At 43.6% G+C, this 15,103-nt stretch overlaps 1 protein-coding gene across 9 annotated transcripts in view; it reads right to left on the reverse strand.

The window, feature by feature from the left end:
- CDK8 (cyclin dependent kinase 8) overlaps positions 1-14,845 on the reverse strand; it is an 86,876-nt gene extending 72,031 nt beyond the window's left edge. For 2 of the 9 annotated variants that reach the window (XM_039862935.1, XM_039862957.1), the window contains exon 1: positions 13,996-14,842. In XM_039862935.1, the coding sequence (XP_039718869.1) occupies positions 13,996-14,123 (128 nt within the window). In that variant the 5' untranslated portion in view covers positions 14,124-14,842. Of the gene's footprint in view, positions 1-13,995 lie in introns of all 9 variants that reach the window. The other 7 variants (XM_039862997.1, XM_039862926.1, XM_039862992.1 and 4 more) reach the window with 6 other exon arrangements.
- Between the last annotated feature and the right edge of the window lie 258 nt (positions 14,846-15,103).

Genomic DNA, 15,103 nt, shown 5'->3' on the forward strand with positions numbered 1-15,103 from the left:
TATCATGAAACTACAGTAAACAATACGGTATAGCACTGGCTTCCAAACAAACATGGATCAATGGCATTGAACCGAGCGAGGGTGCAGGAAAAATTCCTATGTTTAGAGTCACCGATGTTTAACACGATGCCCAGACGATTCAGAGACGCCGGGATAACCGGATATCAACAAACGAAAGAACTTCGAGCCAAACTCACACGATAACTCAAAATTGATTACAGACCTAAATCTAAGAGTCGAAATTATAAAATTCTTAGGAAAAAAGATAGGAGTAAGTCTTTGTGACCTTGGGTTAGGCAATTTGTGGACCAATGTTCACAGCAGCAGTATTGATAATAACCGAAAAGCAGAAACAACCCAGACATCCATCAACTGATGAATGACTAAACGAAATGTGATGCACGCTAAATCATGGATGAGGCTTGAAAACTTTAAGTGCAAGAAGCCAGCCACAGAGACCTTATTTCGTATGACTTCATTTAAGTGAAATGTCCAGAGCAGGCAAATCCAGAGGCGGAAAAGAGATTAGCGGTTGCCCAGGCCTGAAAAGGCTAGAGGGAAAGGGGAAAGATTAATGGGGACAGGGTTTCTTGTAGGGAGGACAAAAATATTTTAAAATGAGACTGTGGTGATGGCTGCACAACCCTATGAATACGCTCAGAAAGAATGAACTGTAAATTTTAAATAGGTAAATTATATGGTATGTGAATTTTATCTCAATAAAGCTGTTCAAAAACTTTCGGAACTATACATTCATTACTTCCTGCAAGGTATCACTGATATTTTCTCCATGAAGACAACAGAGATTTAATTGCCCTACTTAGTACACCGCAACTAAATCGAAACTACTTTTTAAACACTTAAAAATAAATAGCTAGTGGCAAATGTTATCTTACGTTCCAAAACATTTCAGGGATAATTATAGTACAGAATTTCACTGAGGAAGAATGTAATTGTGCCGCATTCTGATTTGAAACCAGCAAGCGCACAGCGTGCCGGGGGAAGGGGGCGAAGACACGACGTGATCGAAGTGAAAAAATAAATAAATAAAAAGGTTAGAAGGTAGTATACTTGGTTAGTATTGTTGGCTTGCACTGAAAACTTCGAGTCCTTAAAGAACACCTTTTAGAACCGAATGGTCTCGTCTATAAAAAATAAAAAATAAAAAAAAAAATCCAAAAGACAGACAGATGAAGCGTGAGAAACACGTGCTATTCTGCCGGATTCCCTTATGTTTTTCACTCAAGCGCTTCCGAGTCCAGCTCGTGTCACAAGTCTATGAGGGACCTGCGGGTCAGCCAGTCTTGGCTAACACAGCACGAGAGTAACTTTCGGCTCCAGGATATCTGGTTTAAGTTCTCAGGCACAGCTGAACTCATCTGTACTAAAATAGACTTCCAGACAAAAAGATAAAGTATCTGTGTGCTTCTCCGGCTTCCCATCTATAAGGAGTAAGCACCTTACGACTTCACTGAAGAATTTTCGCAGGACTTCAAACTGTTTTGAAGTCTCTTCGAAAAGGACAAAATACACCGGGACTGTCCTATAGATGATCGCCTGCCTGCTTACCTTCCAGAAGAGGTGATTACCTCTGCCGGAAACACAAAGCTCCAGCTTCCTGACCTACAGAGGCAGGTCCAGAGGTGGATGCGACTGAGACGGGCGATGAGGAACGAGGCCACAGCCGAAATCAGCACAGAACAGAAAAAGCACGCCGCCGAAAACGGGGAGAGAATAAAGACTGGGTGGAGAGAGGTCAGCACCGGGCAGGGAGTGCGAGGGAGACCAAGGCCAAGCGACAGGAAGTGGAGGTCATCTGAGCGGTATGACCCAGGGTCCGAGCTGAACAGGTTTAAGAGCAGCGATCACTTGAGACGGGAACAAAGGGCAGCAGCGGGATTAAAATGGAGAAATCTGATGTAAGCGAACAGAAAATGTCATCATAATAATGAGTGTAATTTTAAATCTCCACATGGATCTCGATTTTTTTTATCCCAACCAGCAATCTAAAGCACATAGGATGATGTGGGGAGAGAAAACCCAAAGCGAAATTTCCAAAAGCAGAATCTGAACGACTCTAACTGCATCGTGTATTTAGCCCCATGACTCCAAACCGTGTTTCTGTGAGTGGAGCTGGCGCAGCCTCGGGGAAGACGCCTGAAGCCAGGCCCGGTGACACATTCCTGGGGAAGGGGCCTGCACTTGACCAGTCCTGCAGCCATGTGCTGCGGCTGCTGTCAGCACCGTGTGCTGGGACAGGACACTGGGTCTCTGGAAGGGCTGAGAGAGGCCAGGAGGGACGAAACTCCAGACTCCCTGGGGACTAGGGAGCTTCTCTCGCGTCAGGAACCCTTAGCTTCTTGCCAGTGCACAGCAAATGTCCTATGAGGAACTCTGGGGGCCTGCGAAGTCCCCCTCCACCTGAGAGCCTGCTGTGTACAAAGACAGATGGCAAGACATTTGTTGCAGTACTGTTTAAGAGAGGAGAAAATGAAAACAACGTAAGTGGCCTTCGACCGGACCAGCACACTACCTGACATCCGGAAACCAGAATGAGGCGCTGGCGAAGGGGACTGCCCTGTATGCGCTGGCATCAATCTCCAAAATGTATGCACAGAATAATCCACATGGCATCGTGCAATCTGTGTTTAAGGATGATATACGGACCTTTCCAATTAATTAAGACACATAACCCAGCAGCCATTAAAGAAGTGATTGATAAACGTGACTTCATAAAAATGAGAGTTGCACATGAAAAATATCATAATATTGTGTCAACTATACTTTAATAAAAATAAATTAAGAGATATACCCGAAACTAATCTGATATTGAATGTCAACCGTAATTTTAAAAAAGAATTAAAATAATGAATTTTACAAAAGGAACATATCATAAACAAAGTCAAAAGATGTTTGTTTCCACAAACTGGAAAACAGACTCAAGAAACAAACCAGCAGACAGCTCGAAGGAGAAATGAATGCCTGGCAAAGACAGGAGTGAGAAGACTTAAGTTTTCACTTCCTCAGTATATTTACATTTTTTTTTCCATATGTGTACATTATCTGCTCAAAATGAATAAAGTATTAAAATAAATTTTAAAGTCTACCCATACATATACATGCTTTTATACGCATAGACACAGCTGTTGCTGACAATGATTATCCCTAAAGAGGTGACAGATTTTCCTGGGTATCCTTATGTACTGTTTGAATTTTTTATCATGAGAATATATTAACTTTATAATCCAATCTTTTTTTATAAGAATACAGTTGTTGAAAGATATTGCCTCGGACCCTGAAATTCCACTTCGAGGACCTAACACTGCAGCGGAGAAGTGCAGACATGTTTTCTAGGAGGTCCTTTGCCAACTGTGAAGGTTAGAACTTGGAGACTATTTAAATTTTGCCTGTCATCAGAGAACTGGTTAACAGGTATGTATCTGCATGCGTACATGTAACCAGATAGATGCCTGCAACCATTAAAACGGGAGCTCTATTTACTGACACGGAAAGATGCACGATATTCTTGAATGAAAAAAATAAAAGATCCCTGTAGATTTCATTAATCTATACTTATATTCATATTGTTATTGAGAAAGATAACGAGGAAAATAACTGTCTCTAGTAGCACAGTCGAGGCTTTTAGCTTCTGTGTATATTTCTGGACTATGAATTTTTTACAATGAACATGTACCATCATTTTTATAATCAGGGAAAAAAGACTATTTTTTAAAAAAATTAAGAACTACCTTAAATAGCATGGAATAAAGAAATAAATAAATGGCATCTACAGACTTAGCTTCAGAAACAGAACCAGTGTGGAACCCAAAACGGAAGTGAAGTTTTTCATTACTTTGCCCGGAAGATAAGGATAACCATGAACAAATATTTTTGATAAGATCTACGAAGTGTGCTATAATTTGAGCTCTGGTCTCAAAATTCCTGTAGCTGATTTTTTTTTTCTGTTTAAATCCTTAACCCAGACGCCTCCCTATCTCCCTGGCCTTGCACGCTGCACACGGCACTGCCTAGCGCCCTTTCCGGAGGCAGTCTGTCCCTGTTGTCAGGTCCTGGCCTTCCTTCCACCAGCCGTGCACTGCGATTCCTGGCTTTTCTCCTCCTCCTCAGGCCTCCCTGATAGACAGCTCTTTCTCTGCATTTCCAGGTCCTTTTCGCCACAATTTCAAAGCCACTCGAGGCTCCTACTCCAAGTACCGGGTAAGCCCCAGTCTCTGTCCAGAGCTCTCTCCAGCACAGGATCCACCTGTCTGTCTAACGAACATGTCTTCTTTGCTGCTTAACAGGCACCTAAAATTCAATGTATCAAAACTCAGCTCATCATCTTACCCCTCAGACTCGCTCCCCTCCCTGCTTCGGCTCTCCGTGCATGGCAATGCCCTGCTTCGCAGGCCAGCATTATCCTTGGTTCCCCTCACTCCTGCCTCTCTCACATCCGATAACTCAACAAGTCCTCTAAGCCCCTGTCTCTTACCTCATTCACGCCACCAGTAGCTCTCATCAGGATTACTATTACATTCTTCTAACCCCAGTTCCTTAAAGCCATTATGACTGTGTTGCCAAGCGGTGTTTCTAAATGATAGATCAACTTGTTATTACCTGTTTAAAATCCTACAAATGGTCTGCGCTGTCTTCAGAATAAAGGATCAAGTCCAGAGCATGATTTACAAGACGCACTTCCTTCCTAAATGTATTTTCCTACCTCTCTAAGATCTGGCAGTGAAATTCTTCCAATCCCCTCACTAGACTATCTTTCCTTCGTATCTCTGTAAATGCTCCTAGGTGGCGGCTCCAAAGGTTCAGGGAAGAGCCTTAGCCTCCCCGCTACGACATCCGAGCTCCCCAAATTACCTCAAGGAAACAATTTCATTCACGTCTGTTTATTATACATCATCCAATCCCTACCGTACTCCCTTTTCAATCAGACTGCACGCCCTCCTATACTGAATGAAGAAATTCTGGACCCAGATGCCACCCTCCCAGCCTGCACTGTAACTCTGCACTATGACTCCACTCACCCTCATTCACTGCTGCTGCGCCTCCTAATCTTTCAAGTCACATCTGAACTATCATCGTCCTCGAGCCTCCAAGAGCAGATTATGAACCCCCAAAGCAATCTACAGTTTCCCATCACGGCCCTCTCCCCCCGTATTATAATTACCTGTTTACTCACCTGGGCCCTTCAAAAGTCCTAAATTCCCTAGGGACTTAGCCCATGGGCTGTTCACTGCTAAATCACTTAAATTTGGCACAGTCCTGGCGTATTACAGACATTTGGTAAACAGCTACCAAATGAATTACAAATATAGAAACTTACCAAAAAAAAAAAATAGCTAAAAAAATTATAATGAAATGTCAACTATTTAAATGATGTAATTTTACATTTAAAAGAACTTTCAATGTTAAGTCAGCATTAGAAAACAGATTACAAGTATGCCTTACTTTGTGCTTGGCATTTTCTTGGAAACTGTATATAAATTGAACTTTTTTGCACACTGAGTCACAAGATAAATATGCTAGCAGAGCTCACATACTTAAAGAGATTCTTTCAGAAAGTAAAACAACTCCAAACAAATTTATCTGTTCTATACGAACTTAAATTTTTACAGGCTTTACTGGCCTTCCTTAAAATGGAAACCTTTTAACAGTAATTTTCACTACCTACCTCCTCTTTCCCTCAAAGGATGATTTATTTACTATAAAACATAATACCAGTGATAAACAAGTTTTAGGGTTTTTAGATCCCTTTAGTTCTCTAAACCAGGGGTCCCCAAGCCCCCCACAGAGCAGGCCACACAGCAGGAGGTGAGCAGGCGCCTGAGCTTGCAGGCGACTGAGCTTCGGCTGTATCCGCAGCCACTCAGCAGCACTAGCATCACGGCCTCAGCTCCACCTCCAGTCATTAGACATCAGATTCTCATTGGAGCCCCGGTCCCTGGTGCAAAATAGGCTGGGGACCGCTGCTCTAGGTGACCTATACATTCGAGTACATAGAAACGCCCAGAGTTGGCTCCGCTTCATGATGTAAAGAACTCCTTTCCTTAGGATGATTATTTGTTAGAAGTCGTGCCCTATTACAAAGTTCTAGATGTTAAAGAGCTTGTCTCGAGAAATGAGTAACTGAGTTACCTTCAGTGATGGTTAACCTAAGGGATTTTTTATTCATAGAACAAAGGTAAATTTCAAATATGGAACGATAATGGATTGAAACAAAATTACATGGCAACTCTGGTTCAGAAATTATATTTTCTTTAAGTTCAGAAATATAGGTTTGATTTCCACTTAAATCGATTCATTTATAAGATATATTTCAAAAAATACTTTATTCTTTTAGTGGCTCAATTTTTCAAACACCCGGGCCTTCTACTTGGCTCAGCCAATGAACGAAGCTTGCCTCTGCCTTTGGCTTTTGGTTTCGTGCAGCTCTGTTTCCGTTATCGATATAGCCGGCCCATCAAATTTTGCTTCTCTGGGTATTTTCACGAGGTGCTGCTTTTCTATTCTCCTATAATTTGTTCCAGTTTTTAATTTTAGCAAGATTAAAAGGAAGATTTTCAAATATGAATTTCGGGTACACCAAAAATAAAAATGTATTAAATACTTGTCAACATTTGGCTATGTGCCAGGAACTGAGGGGAACACAATTACTGCCCTAGAGGAAATCTATAATATCTAACCCATAAACATTCACCAGAAAGACCCAAAGGACATATAAACATTAACCACATATACACTGAAGTAGTTACATAATAACATCTATGAAGGACTATGTTTTGTGGGTGATGAGTGAAGAGGAATTGTCGGAGTCGCAAGTTGAGATGGAGTAGTTAGGATTTTGAAGCGAAATGTTAGAACCTGTCTCACTTGAGGGAAAAACATGTCCAGCCCAAGGTGCTGCCTGGGAAGGAGCTCGGAACGGCCGTCTGACTGGGGGGAGGGACGCAGGTGCAGTAACCTGCATTTCCGAATCGCAGGGACAGACTGGGCCGTGACCACTGTCCGGGGAATAAGGTAGACCAGTCGGTTCTTGTGGACGCAGGACAAGGATCTTGGCCCTAAAACAAAGTCAAGGTAAAGCCGCTCAGAAGTGATCCTCAGCCACTCTGAAACGGTTTGGCATTTCTCAACAGGTTAAACACGAGACTTCCCAAATAACCGGGCAATTCCAGACCCGGGTGTATGCCCGGCAGAAAGAAAACAGATATCCACGTAACGACTGACACATGAAGGTTCACAGCAGCCAAAAAGTAGAACCACCCAAATCTCCATCAACTGATAAACAGATCTTAAAAATGGGATATATCCATACAACGCTACATGATTTCAACCATTCATTCATTCATTCTTTAGAAAAGAATGAAGCACTGATACATGCATGACATGGACGAACCCTGAAGACACTAAGTGAAAGACACAAAAGGCCACATAGTGTACGATTCCATCTACATGAAATGCCGGGAACAGACAAATCCAGAGAGAGAGAGTAACTAATGGCTGCCGGGAGCTGAGCAAAGGGGGAACGTGGAGTGAGTGCTAACGGGTGTAAGCTTTCTTCCGGGGGAGATATAAAGGGTCTGGAATGAGACAGTGGTGATGGTCGCACAGCCTTGTGGCTGTATGAAAAACTAGTGGGTCGCACGTTTTAAAAGGGCGAATTTTATGGTATGAGATCTACCTCGATTTTAGGAAGGGGGTCTGCAGTATTCTCTCTGCCATGACACGTCGGAAGGACATGGCACAACTCCACCGGTAAAGGCGGCTTACTACGGCAGGGGCTGGTTTCGTGCTTGACAATAACGGTACTAAAGAACCTTGAGAATCACTATACTGAAGGGTCTTCAAGTCTCAGATCGAAATAACAGGCAAAAGTCACTCTGTAGTGACAACATCAAGAGCTGCCTTGAGGTGACAAGAGATGTCTAAAGAGAAAAAATATCAGCGTTTCTGAGTAATAAAGAGATGAGCAAGGCCTACCTAAGCTGGTGTGAAGGCAAGAATTTCCAGACTGTTCTGAAGGAGGAAAGGACAGTAGAATTTCCATTCTCTAGCAGCATAAGAACAGAAAAAGAATCAAGAGACGAAGACTGAATTCAACAATAACGGGCACTCTAAGACAGATGACAGCAGCCACAGGGAATAATATATATATTTGTCAACACTGACTGGCACACACAGTTCCCAACTTACATACGGATCACATTTCAAATGTCTGTAAATCTTAATTCTGAACACATTTTCCCAGAGAAGTGATTCTCGAAAAAGTACTTAATTTGCAAGCAGCCTACGATAATTTATAGTAATTTATCATTATTTCTATTTTCCTAGCTGAAACCCAGTATGGCAGAAGCCATTCCCCTATGTCCCATCTCTTCACGCGTCAGAGTCCCACCGAGAGAAATTCCCCTCCCCGTCCCCCGCAATCCGCTGCCACCCCCACCTCAGCAGCACAGAAGGGTCTGGCTCCTCCTGAGGTGAGGCCAAAGCGCAATCATCTGCTCTACAGAGTCACAATCAAATTGGAGCCAGCAGAGAGTCGTAAGTCAGACAGCTGGATTTTGCTTGTATGGATTCTTGTGATGGAAAACCAACAGAGACGATTGAGGTGTTCAGCGCATGCCGATAAATTTATCCTCATCGTTAACCAGCAGAGAACTCATCACGACCACGTCCAGTGGGTACGATGAACACGTGTAGAGCATGTGCCACACGTACACAGGAGCTAAAAATGGCGGCGAGGGAGGAGTGGGGAGGAAAAGTCAATCCCACAAAATTTGCTGGGGTCTGTAAGTGCACAAAAAGCTCCCCTCTTTGTCCCTTTCCTCTTGAAATGCCTTTCCTGGTCACATCCTCCCTATCTTCTAAGTCAAACGAAATTTCATCATCCTCGAGAGGCTTCTCCTGAAAACCTTAAGAAGTTGAGAGCTTCCATGTCTGTGTTCCAATGTCACCTTGTATCATTAGAGCACTTATTCAATTGTTAGTTTATTTATATGTTTGTTTCCCCAGTAGGTAAATCCTTGAATAATGGAATGTTTTTTTCTTCTCTGTATTCTCAATACCTTGGACAGTGCTTGGCATGTAGAGTGGTCCAACAAATATTTGTCGAATAGATTTCTTCAAATGTTGGAAGAACATACACACACACAGTAAAAGTACTAATCCAATAAACAAATCCCAAAGGAATTAATGTGCCAGTCTTTCTAGCAAGAAAATGTGATCTAAGCATGAAACCTCTAAGTGGCCTAAACAGTGGATCTGAATGCACTGACACCTGAGGCAGGTAAATTCACCTGGCAGTAGAAAAGAAAGAAATGCAAGGTGAATACTCTGCTTGTCCCCTTTCACTGCGCTTTTTAAAGATTATAGGAAATACTCCTTATTGGGTATACACAATGCCCGGGGATGGGGATTACTACAAGTCGTATTTGGCACTTTTGACATCTAAAGAAATATTTCTATCAAACGGAACCTAAATACAGGGTTCAGCAATATTTGGAGGAAAAACTATTAGTTTCCTTTGGGAGAAATAAAGGGATCCGATCAAGTTCTGATCATAGTTAAGGAACCAAAACTGAGTGGGAGCTCCAATGCGGACTGAATCAGAAGAGTCCCTCATGCCACCGAATGAGTGGTTCACAGGAGTGCGGGCAGGCGCTAGCCCCATGAATCTCGACATCTTCAGAGTAAATACGAAAACAGGCAAAGCAGTAAAAAAAAGACAGGTTAGGTAAAGTAAGCTAAGGCTTTGGTAGTGATCTAACTTCTTTTTGGCAGTTGATGACAACTCACATTAAAGCACGGGACTAAGAGACATGAAGTAGACCACTGTCTAAAGTAAAATTGTTGTTTTAGTGCTCGTTAACATAATCATGCAAAAGTACTACACTTTATATTCATAATTTTTACTCCCTTCGATCATAATACTGGAAGAGACCCTAAAAATTATCAACTCAAACCCCCTAAACTTACAGATAAGGAAACTGAGACCTACATGGACCGTGACCTGCCCAAGGTCATGCTGGTCATCAGAGGCAGGACAGGAATCCAACTCAGGTCTCCAGTGTCTCCAGTTCAGAGCTCTTCCCAGTAGATGAAGAACTTTCATACCTTAACACGCCTGATTAGAGTCCGGTGCTACACGCACACGCACACACACACGCACGTGTGTATCTGCAGACATACATATATGTGTGTACGTATACACACCCACGCATCTACATATATACTTTTGTAGCTCTTGAAGAAAACCAGGCTGTTTAGAAATGTACGAAAACAAGTATACCAGTTAATTGAAAAGACTAGTCCTGTGATTAAGGCATTCATGTTTTCTGAATGACCTACTGAAAGCCAAATCTCGACGTCTGGGTTTATATTTTTTAATACTTTAATTATACAAAACATAATGGGTAAGAGCATGGGCTCTGGAGCAAGACCCTTGCTTGTAACCCTCTAATGCCAGCTCTGATATTGAATTAGTTGTGTAACCAGGGAAAATTTGCTTAACCTTTCTAAGCCTTGGTTTCCTCGCCTGCAAAATTTTAGGGAAAGCAGAACCGATGTGATATGGTACTTGAGGATTAAACAGACAATGAATGGAAAGGCCTCTGCCCAGGACCTAGTACGTAATCAATAACTTAGCGTTATCATCATTGTCACTGATCATCTCTGGGTTTTCTACGCAACAGAAGTTTCCATATATTCCCAACAGAAGTTTTCCATATATTTCACACACACGCGCGTGCGCACACACACCAGTATATATTATCTGTTCTTCTGAACACAGAGTACAGCCAACTAAGAACCCTATTCAAGAAAACTCCTTTTGCTTTTCTGTTTTTGGAGATCAAACTCTTACCCCAAACTGGTTTTTAAATTCTTCAAATGTCCAGTGCCTATCCCGAGAGTTTAGAATTTAAAAACACAAACTCTTTTCTGCCTTCTCAGTTTTCCGTTCTTAAGGGAACAAAATGAGTTTGGTTGCCTAAATTCCGCAAAGAGGAAATGCAATTGAGTCAGAAAGGAAATGAACCCCCCCTGCTTCTCACCAAGCACCCTTCTGGTGTTCAGACACAAAGGACACTATCTCATTTATGGTGACGGTGAAAGGAAATTACTTCCAAGATTTACTGTGCATTTATTTTTTAACTCTATTAGAATATGAAATTAACACATCAAAGGCCCTTTTCCTAGGTATGCAATCATGCCTCAAATAAAGTATTTCTCCCTCCCTCGCATTCCGAAAATGCTGAGTTCATCATAAGTGTGGTACACCAGCAGAGACAGCATTCCTAATTCCTTAACTCAAAGAAATGACCTTTTCAGCTATTTATTTCCTAAAACAATAATTTAAGAAGCTAACTCCTCTGGTCTCATTTTTTTATTTTTTTTTATTTTTATTTTTTTTTTTTACTAATTATTCATGTTCCATGATGCTAGCTGGGCAACGGAAAGGATACGACATTTACATACATTCATTTTAATAGCCAAATATGTCTAAACAAAACTTACTCTACTGTAAATCTCAGGATTCTTTTTTGAAGGTGCTACCGTCTGGGTTCCTAGAGTACTCTGAAACTTCAGTTACAGAATACATAATTTAATTTGAAAGTAAATCAATACTAGAAACAAATTATTTAATCATCATCTGCTTTTATAAAAGATTAAACAGCCACAAATTTTATTTTACCAGGCCTAAAATGCATTAAATTACATTTCACTGACATAAGATCAAAAGAACCTCATAAATACAATGCAGTATTTTACCAGAGTGAGGTTATAAAAAAAGAAGCTAAACCAAAAAATATTCCCTCTGGAAAACAAAACTGTTTTAAGTAATTTAAAAACTCTCTTGACATTTGACCCATTAAAAAAAAGTTTATGCTATAAACAAAATCATTAAAGGTTACTGGAAAACAAGCCCAAATAATTATAAATAAAAAGTCATTTATTTTTCCAAAGGCAATGTTACTTTTAGACTATCACAAATGACTAAGAAAGGTTCATATACTGTAAACACTCAGCTATTTTTAAATTATATAATTTTTCTAAAATTGTTCTTAGCCTAAATTAAAATCTGACCATGAGATATATAATGTTGTTAAAAGTACCTCTTGCCAATATAGAATACTATAGTTTTTAAATAAAACGTACAATCAAAGTTAATAAAATGTGCATGTTTTTATAGCTTAAAACGGTAACTTATGAAAACAGAATTGGCTTCTCTCAGGGAGATTAAAAATCATTTAAAGTCACCAGAATTTTATAAAACAGTACTACAATGTCTAATCTCATGGGATTGGGGATTTTATGAATATGCCCAAAATTACATAATATTGGGGGATGGGAAGAAGGCTTAAAGCTTTTGAAAAACAGTATATGGGTAGTTCACGAGGATAATTATTAAAATAGATGTATTATTACGGAATAATATTTCAATGAGAAATGTAATTAAATAACAGTCAAAAGTATCTCCAGACGCTGATTTCTCAAATGTCACCAGATTATCCATTCGGCTAAAAAGTACTTTTCAATACATGCAGCACCCAGAGTAGAGTATCAGGTTCTCAAATCCCTACCTTCTGCAGATATCTGTACTGCTTTCCTGCTGCATATGAGCACTTGCATGCACATTCCAAATTGATCGGAATTCCTACCTTACGCTTAGAGTCCATTTTAAGTTTTTTTAGAAAGATGTCTCAGCAAATCTAAGAAAAATGTTGAATAAATATCCACTTCCTTTTCCAATATCCAGAATACTAAAGTAGTTATAAATATGGCTTCCCTCCCACCCCTAGGTAACTTCAGCTTTATGAATGGTTTCATTTTTCACTGCTAATGTCATTCTGAACATACCCTCCTATCTAATTCGGAAAAAAACGCAATTACTTTAACTGTTAAACAGCACCTAACAGAGATGTTCGAGCAAAGCTACTTTGTTTACAATAAACCCTAAAGATTATATAATAAGCCTTGATATTATCTTTCCAGCAATTTTCTGTAGTGTCAGAGACAACATCCGTTTTTACAAGAGGTAAGCAAGGAGTTAATCAAACACCTTTTCTCTTCAACTAAGAATTGCCTTCTCTTTTGTCAATATTACAAGACATTCATCTACTGACAAAGGAAAAATGAACACTTCACTTGCCCGTTTCAGAAACTAAATCGGGAGCATTCCCAGTCATAGACTTAATTAAGTTATTCCTCGGGAAGAATATTTAAAGCAAAGAGACTATTTAAAGTTCACTGCCAGCTGCTAAATTTTGGGGGAACGGCCTGGACAAGATAACCCCTATTTTGTCACTCGCCTTTTCCCCCACCGCCCACCCTACACCAAACCCCCATTGTTCTATGTAAAACCCACAGCTAATGGGATCGGAACGGCCAGTGGTACACTGATGTCGCGGATGATCGCTACGAGGAACTCCTCCGAACCGGATCGACCCGCGCCTCCCTTTCCCCCAAAGAAAATCCGAATTTGCCCATAAATCGATCCCGAACTGGTGGTCACCGCTTCCCTTCCAGACTGATGGATGTCACTCCAGAAACGGGCGGGGAAATCCCCAGAACGGTACCATCATAAATGAATAACTTCTAAAAAAAAATATATATATATACATTACATATATATATCATTTAAACCGACGTTTTATAACGAATTTATTTATTTATTTATTTTTTTAAACCTAGCGCCGAAACCCTGGAAAAGTCGACAGCCCGCGGGGTAGGTGGATGGAGGCTCCCTGCGCCCTGCGGGCCACCCGAGTGGACCGGAGCGGCGGCGGCACGCAGCGTCGCGTGCGGGTCCGCATCCGTCGCACGGCGCTTCCTCCCCGGAGCTGGCCGGCGGGGACAGGCGCGGGTGCGGGGAAGTGGCGGCGCGGCACCCCAGCGCCCCGCCGTCCGCCGCGGCGCCCTGCCCGGGCCCGCAGGACGCCGCCCAGCGCGGACCGCGCACCGCGCAGCGACGCGAGCACTCACCCATCCTTCCTCTTGGCTTTGTAGACGTGACCGTAAGTGCCGCGGCCAACTTTGCAGCCCTCGTATTCAAACAGGTCCTCGACCCGCTCCCGCTCGCTGCTCAGCTTCACTTTAAAGTCATAGTCCATTGTCACAGCCTCCGAGGCCGGGGAGCTGGGGCGGGGGGCCGGGGGGGACAGGGGTGGGGACCGGGGAAGCGCCGGCGGCCGCAGCCCCCGGGAACCCGCCCGCTCTACGCCCGGCGGCCGCAGCGCCGGCCGGGCTGATGCGGCACCAGCAGGAGGCCCCGCGCGAGCGCCGGGGACATCCGGGGGGGGCAGCGGGGCAGCGGCCGGCCGGGGCTGCGGAGGGCCGGGGAGGCTCCCCGGGGCGCGGGCGCGCGGAGGGACGCGGGCTGGGGGCGGGGAGCGGCTGTCCCTGCCCTTGTCCCCGCGGGCTCCCGGGGCGCCGGCTGCGCGGCTCTCTCCGGCCGCGCGTTCGGCTCCCGCGGCGGGGGGTGGCGGGGCGGCCCCGGCGGACCCTCCTCCCCTCCCGCACGCGCACTCACGCCTCGCCCTCTCTCCCACACTCACTCACTCACTCTGCCACACACTCAAACAGAAAGGCAGCCCCGCACAACAGCCGGCACCTCATCAGAGAGAGGAGGAGGGAGGAGACTCGCGAAACACGGCCGCGGCTGTCGCAAAAGCGTCGCGAAGGGCTCGCGCTCCCTCCGGCCCTCCGGCCGGCCCGCTCCGCGGCGGCTGTCCGCGCCCCAGCCGGGGCCGGCCCCCCGAGGAGCGCGTGGAGGGAGCGGGGTAGCCACTGCCCCAAGCTGCCGCCGGACGCACCACGTGGACCGTCCCGACGGTGGCCAGGGCGCCAGACTACAACGCCCAGAATGCACCGGCCACCGCCGTTGCCACCCCTCCCACGACTCCTCCCCGTACGGTGGGAACGGGCTGAGCGTTGCGTGATGGGATTTGTAGTCCAAGGCGAGATTAGTTTCAATCACTTCCTTAAGCAATTTTTTTTTTTTACAGCGATATCATCAGTGTCTGATTTGACCCGTAAAGAAGTTCACATGCGAGGGAGGCTAGTTTGGGTTAGGATCACATTTTGCGCCACT

This window comes from Pteropus medius, unplaced genomic scaffold (genome assembly GCF_902729225.1).
Source record: "Pteropus medius unplaced genomic scaffold, Ma_sr-lr_union100, whole genome shotgun sequence".
NCBI classification, from domain to species: Eukaryota; Metazoa; Chordata; class Mammalia; order Chiroptera; family Pteropodidae; genus Pteropus; species Pteropus medius.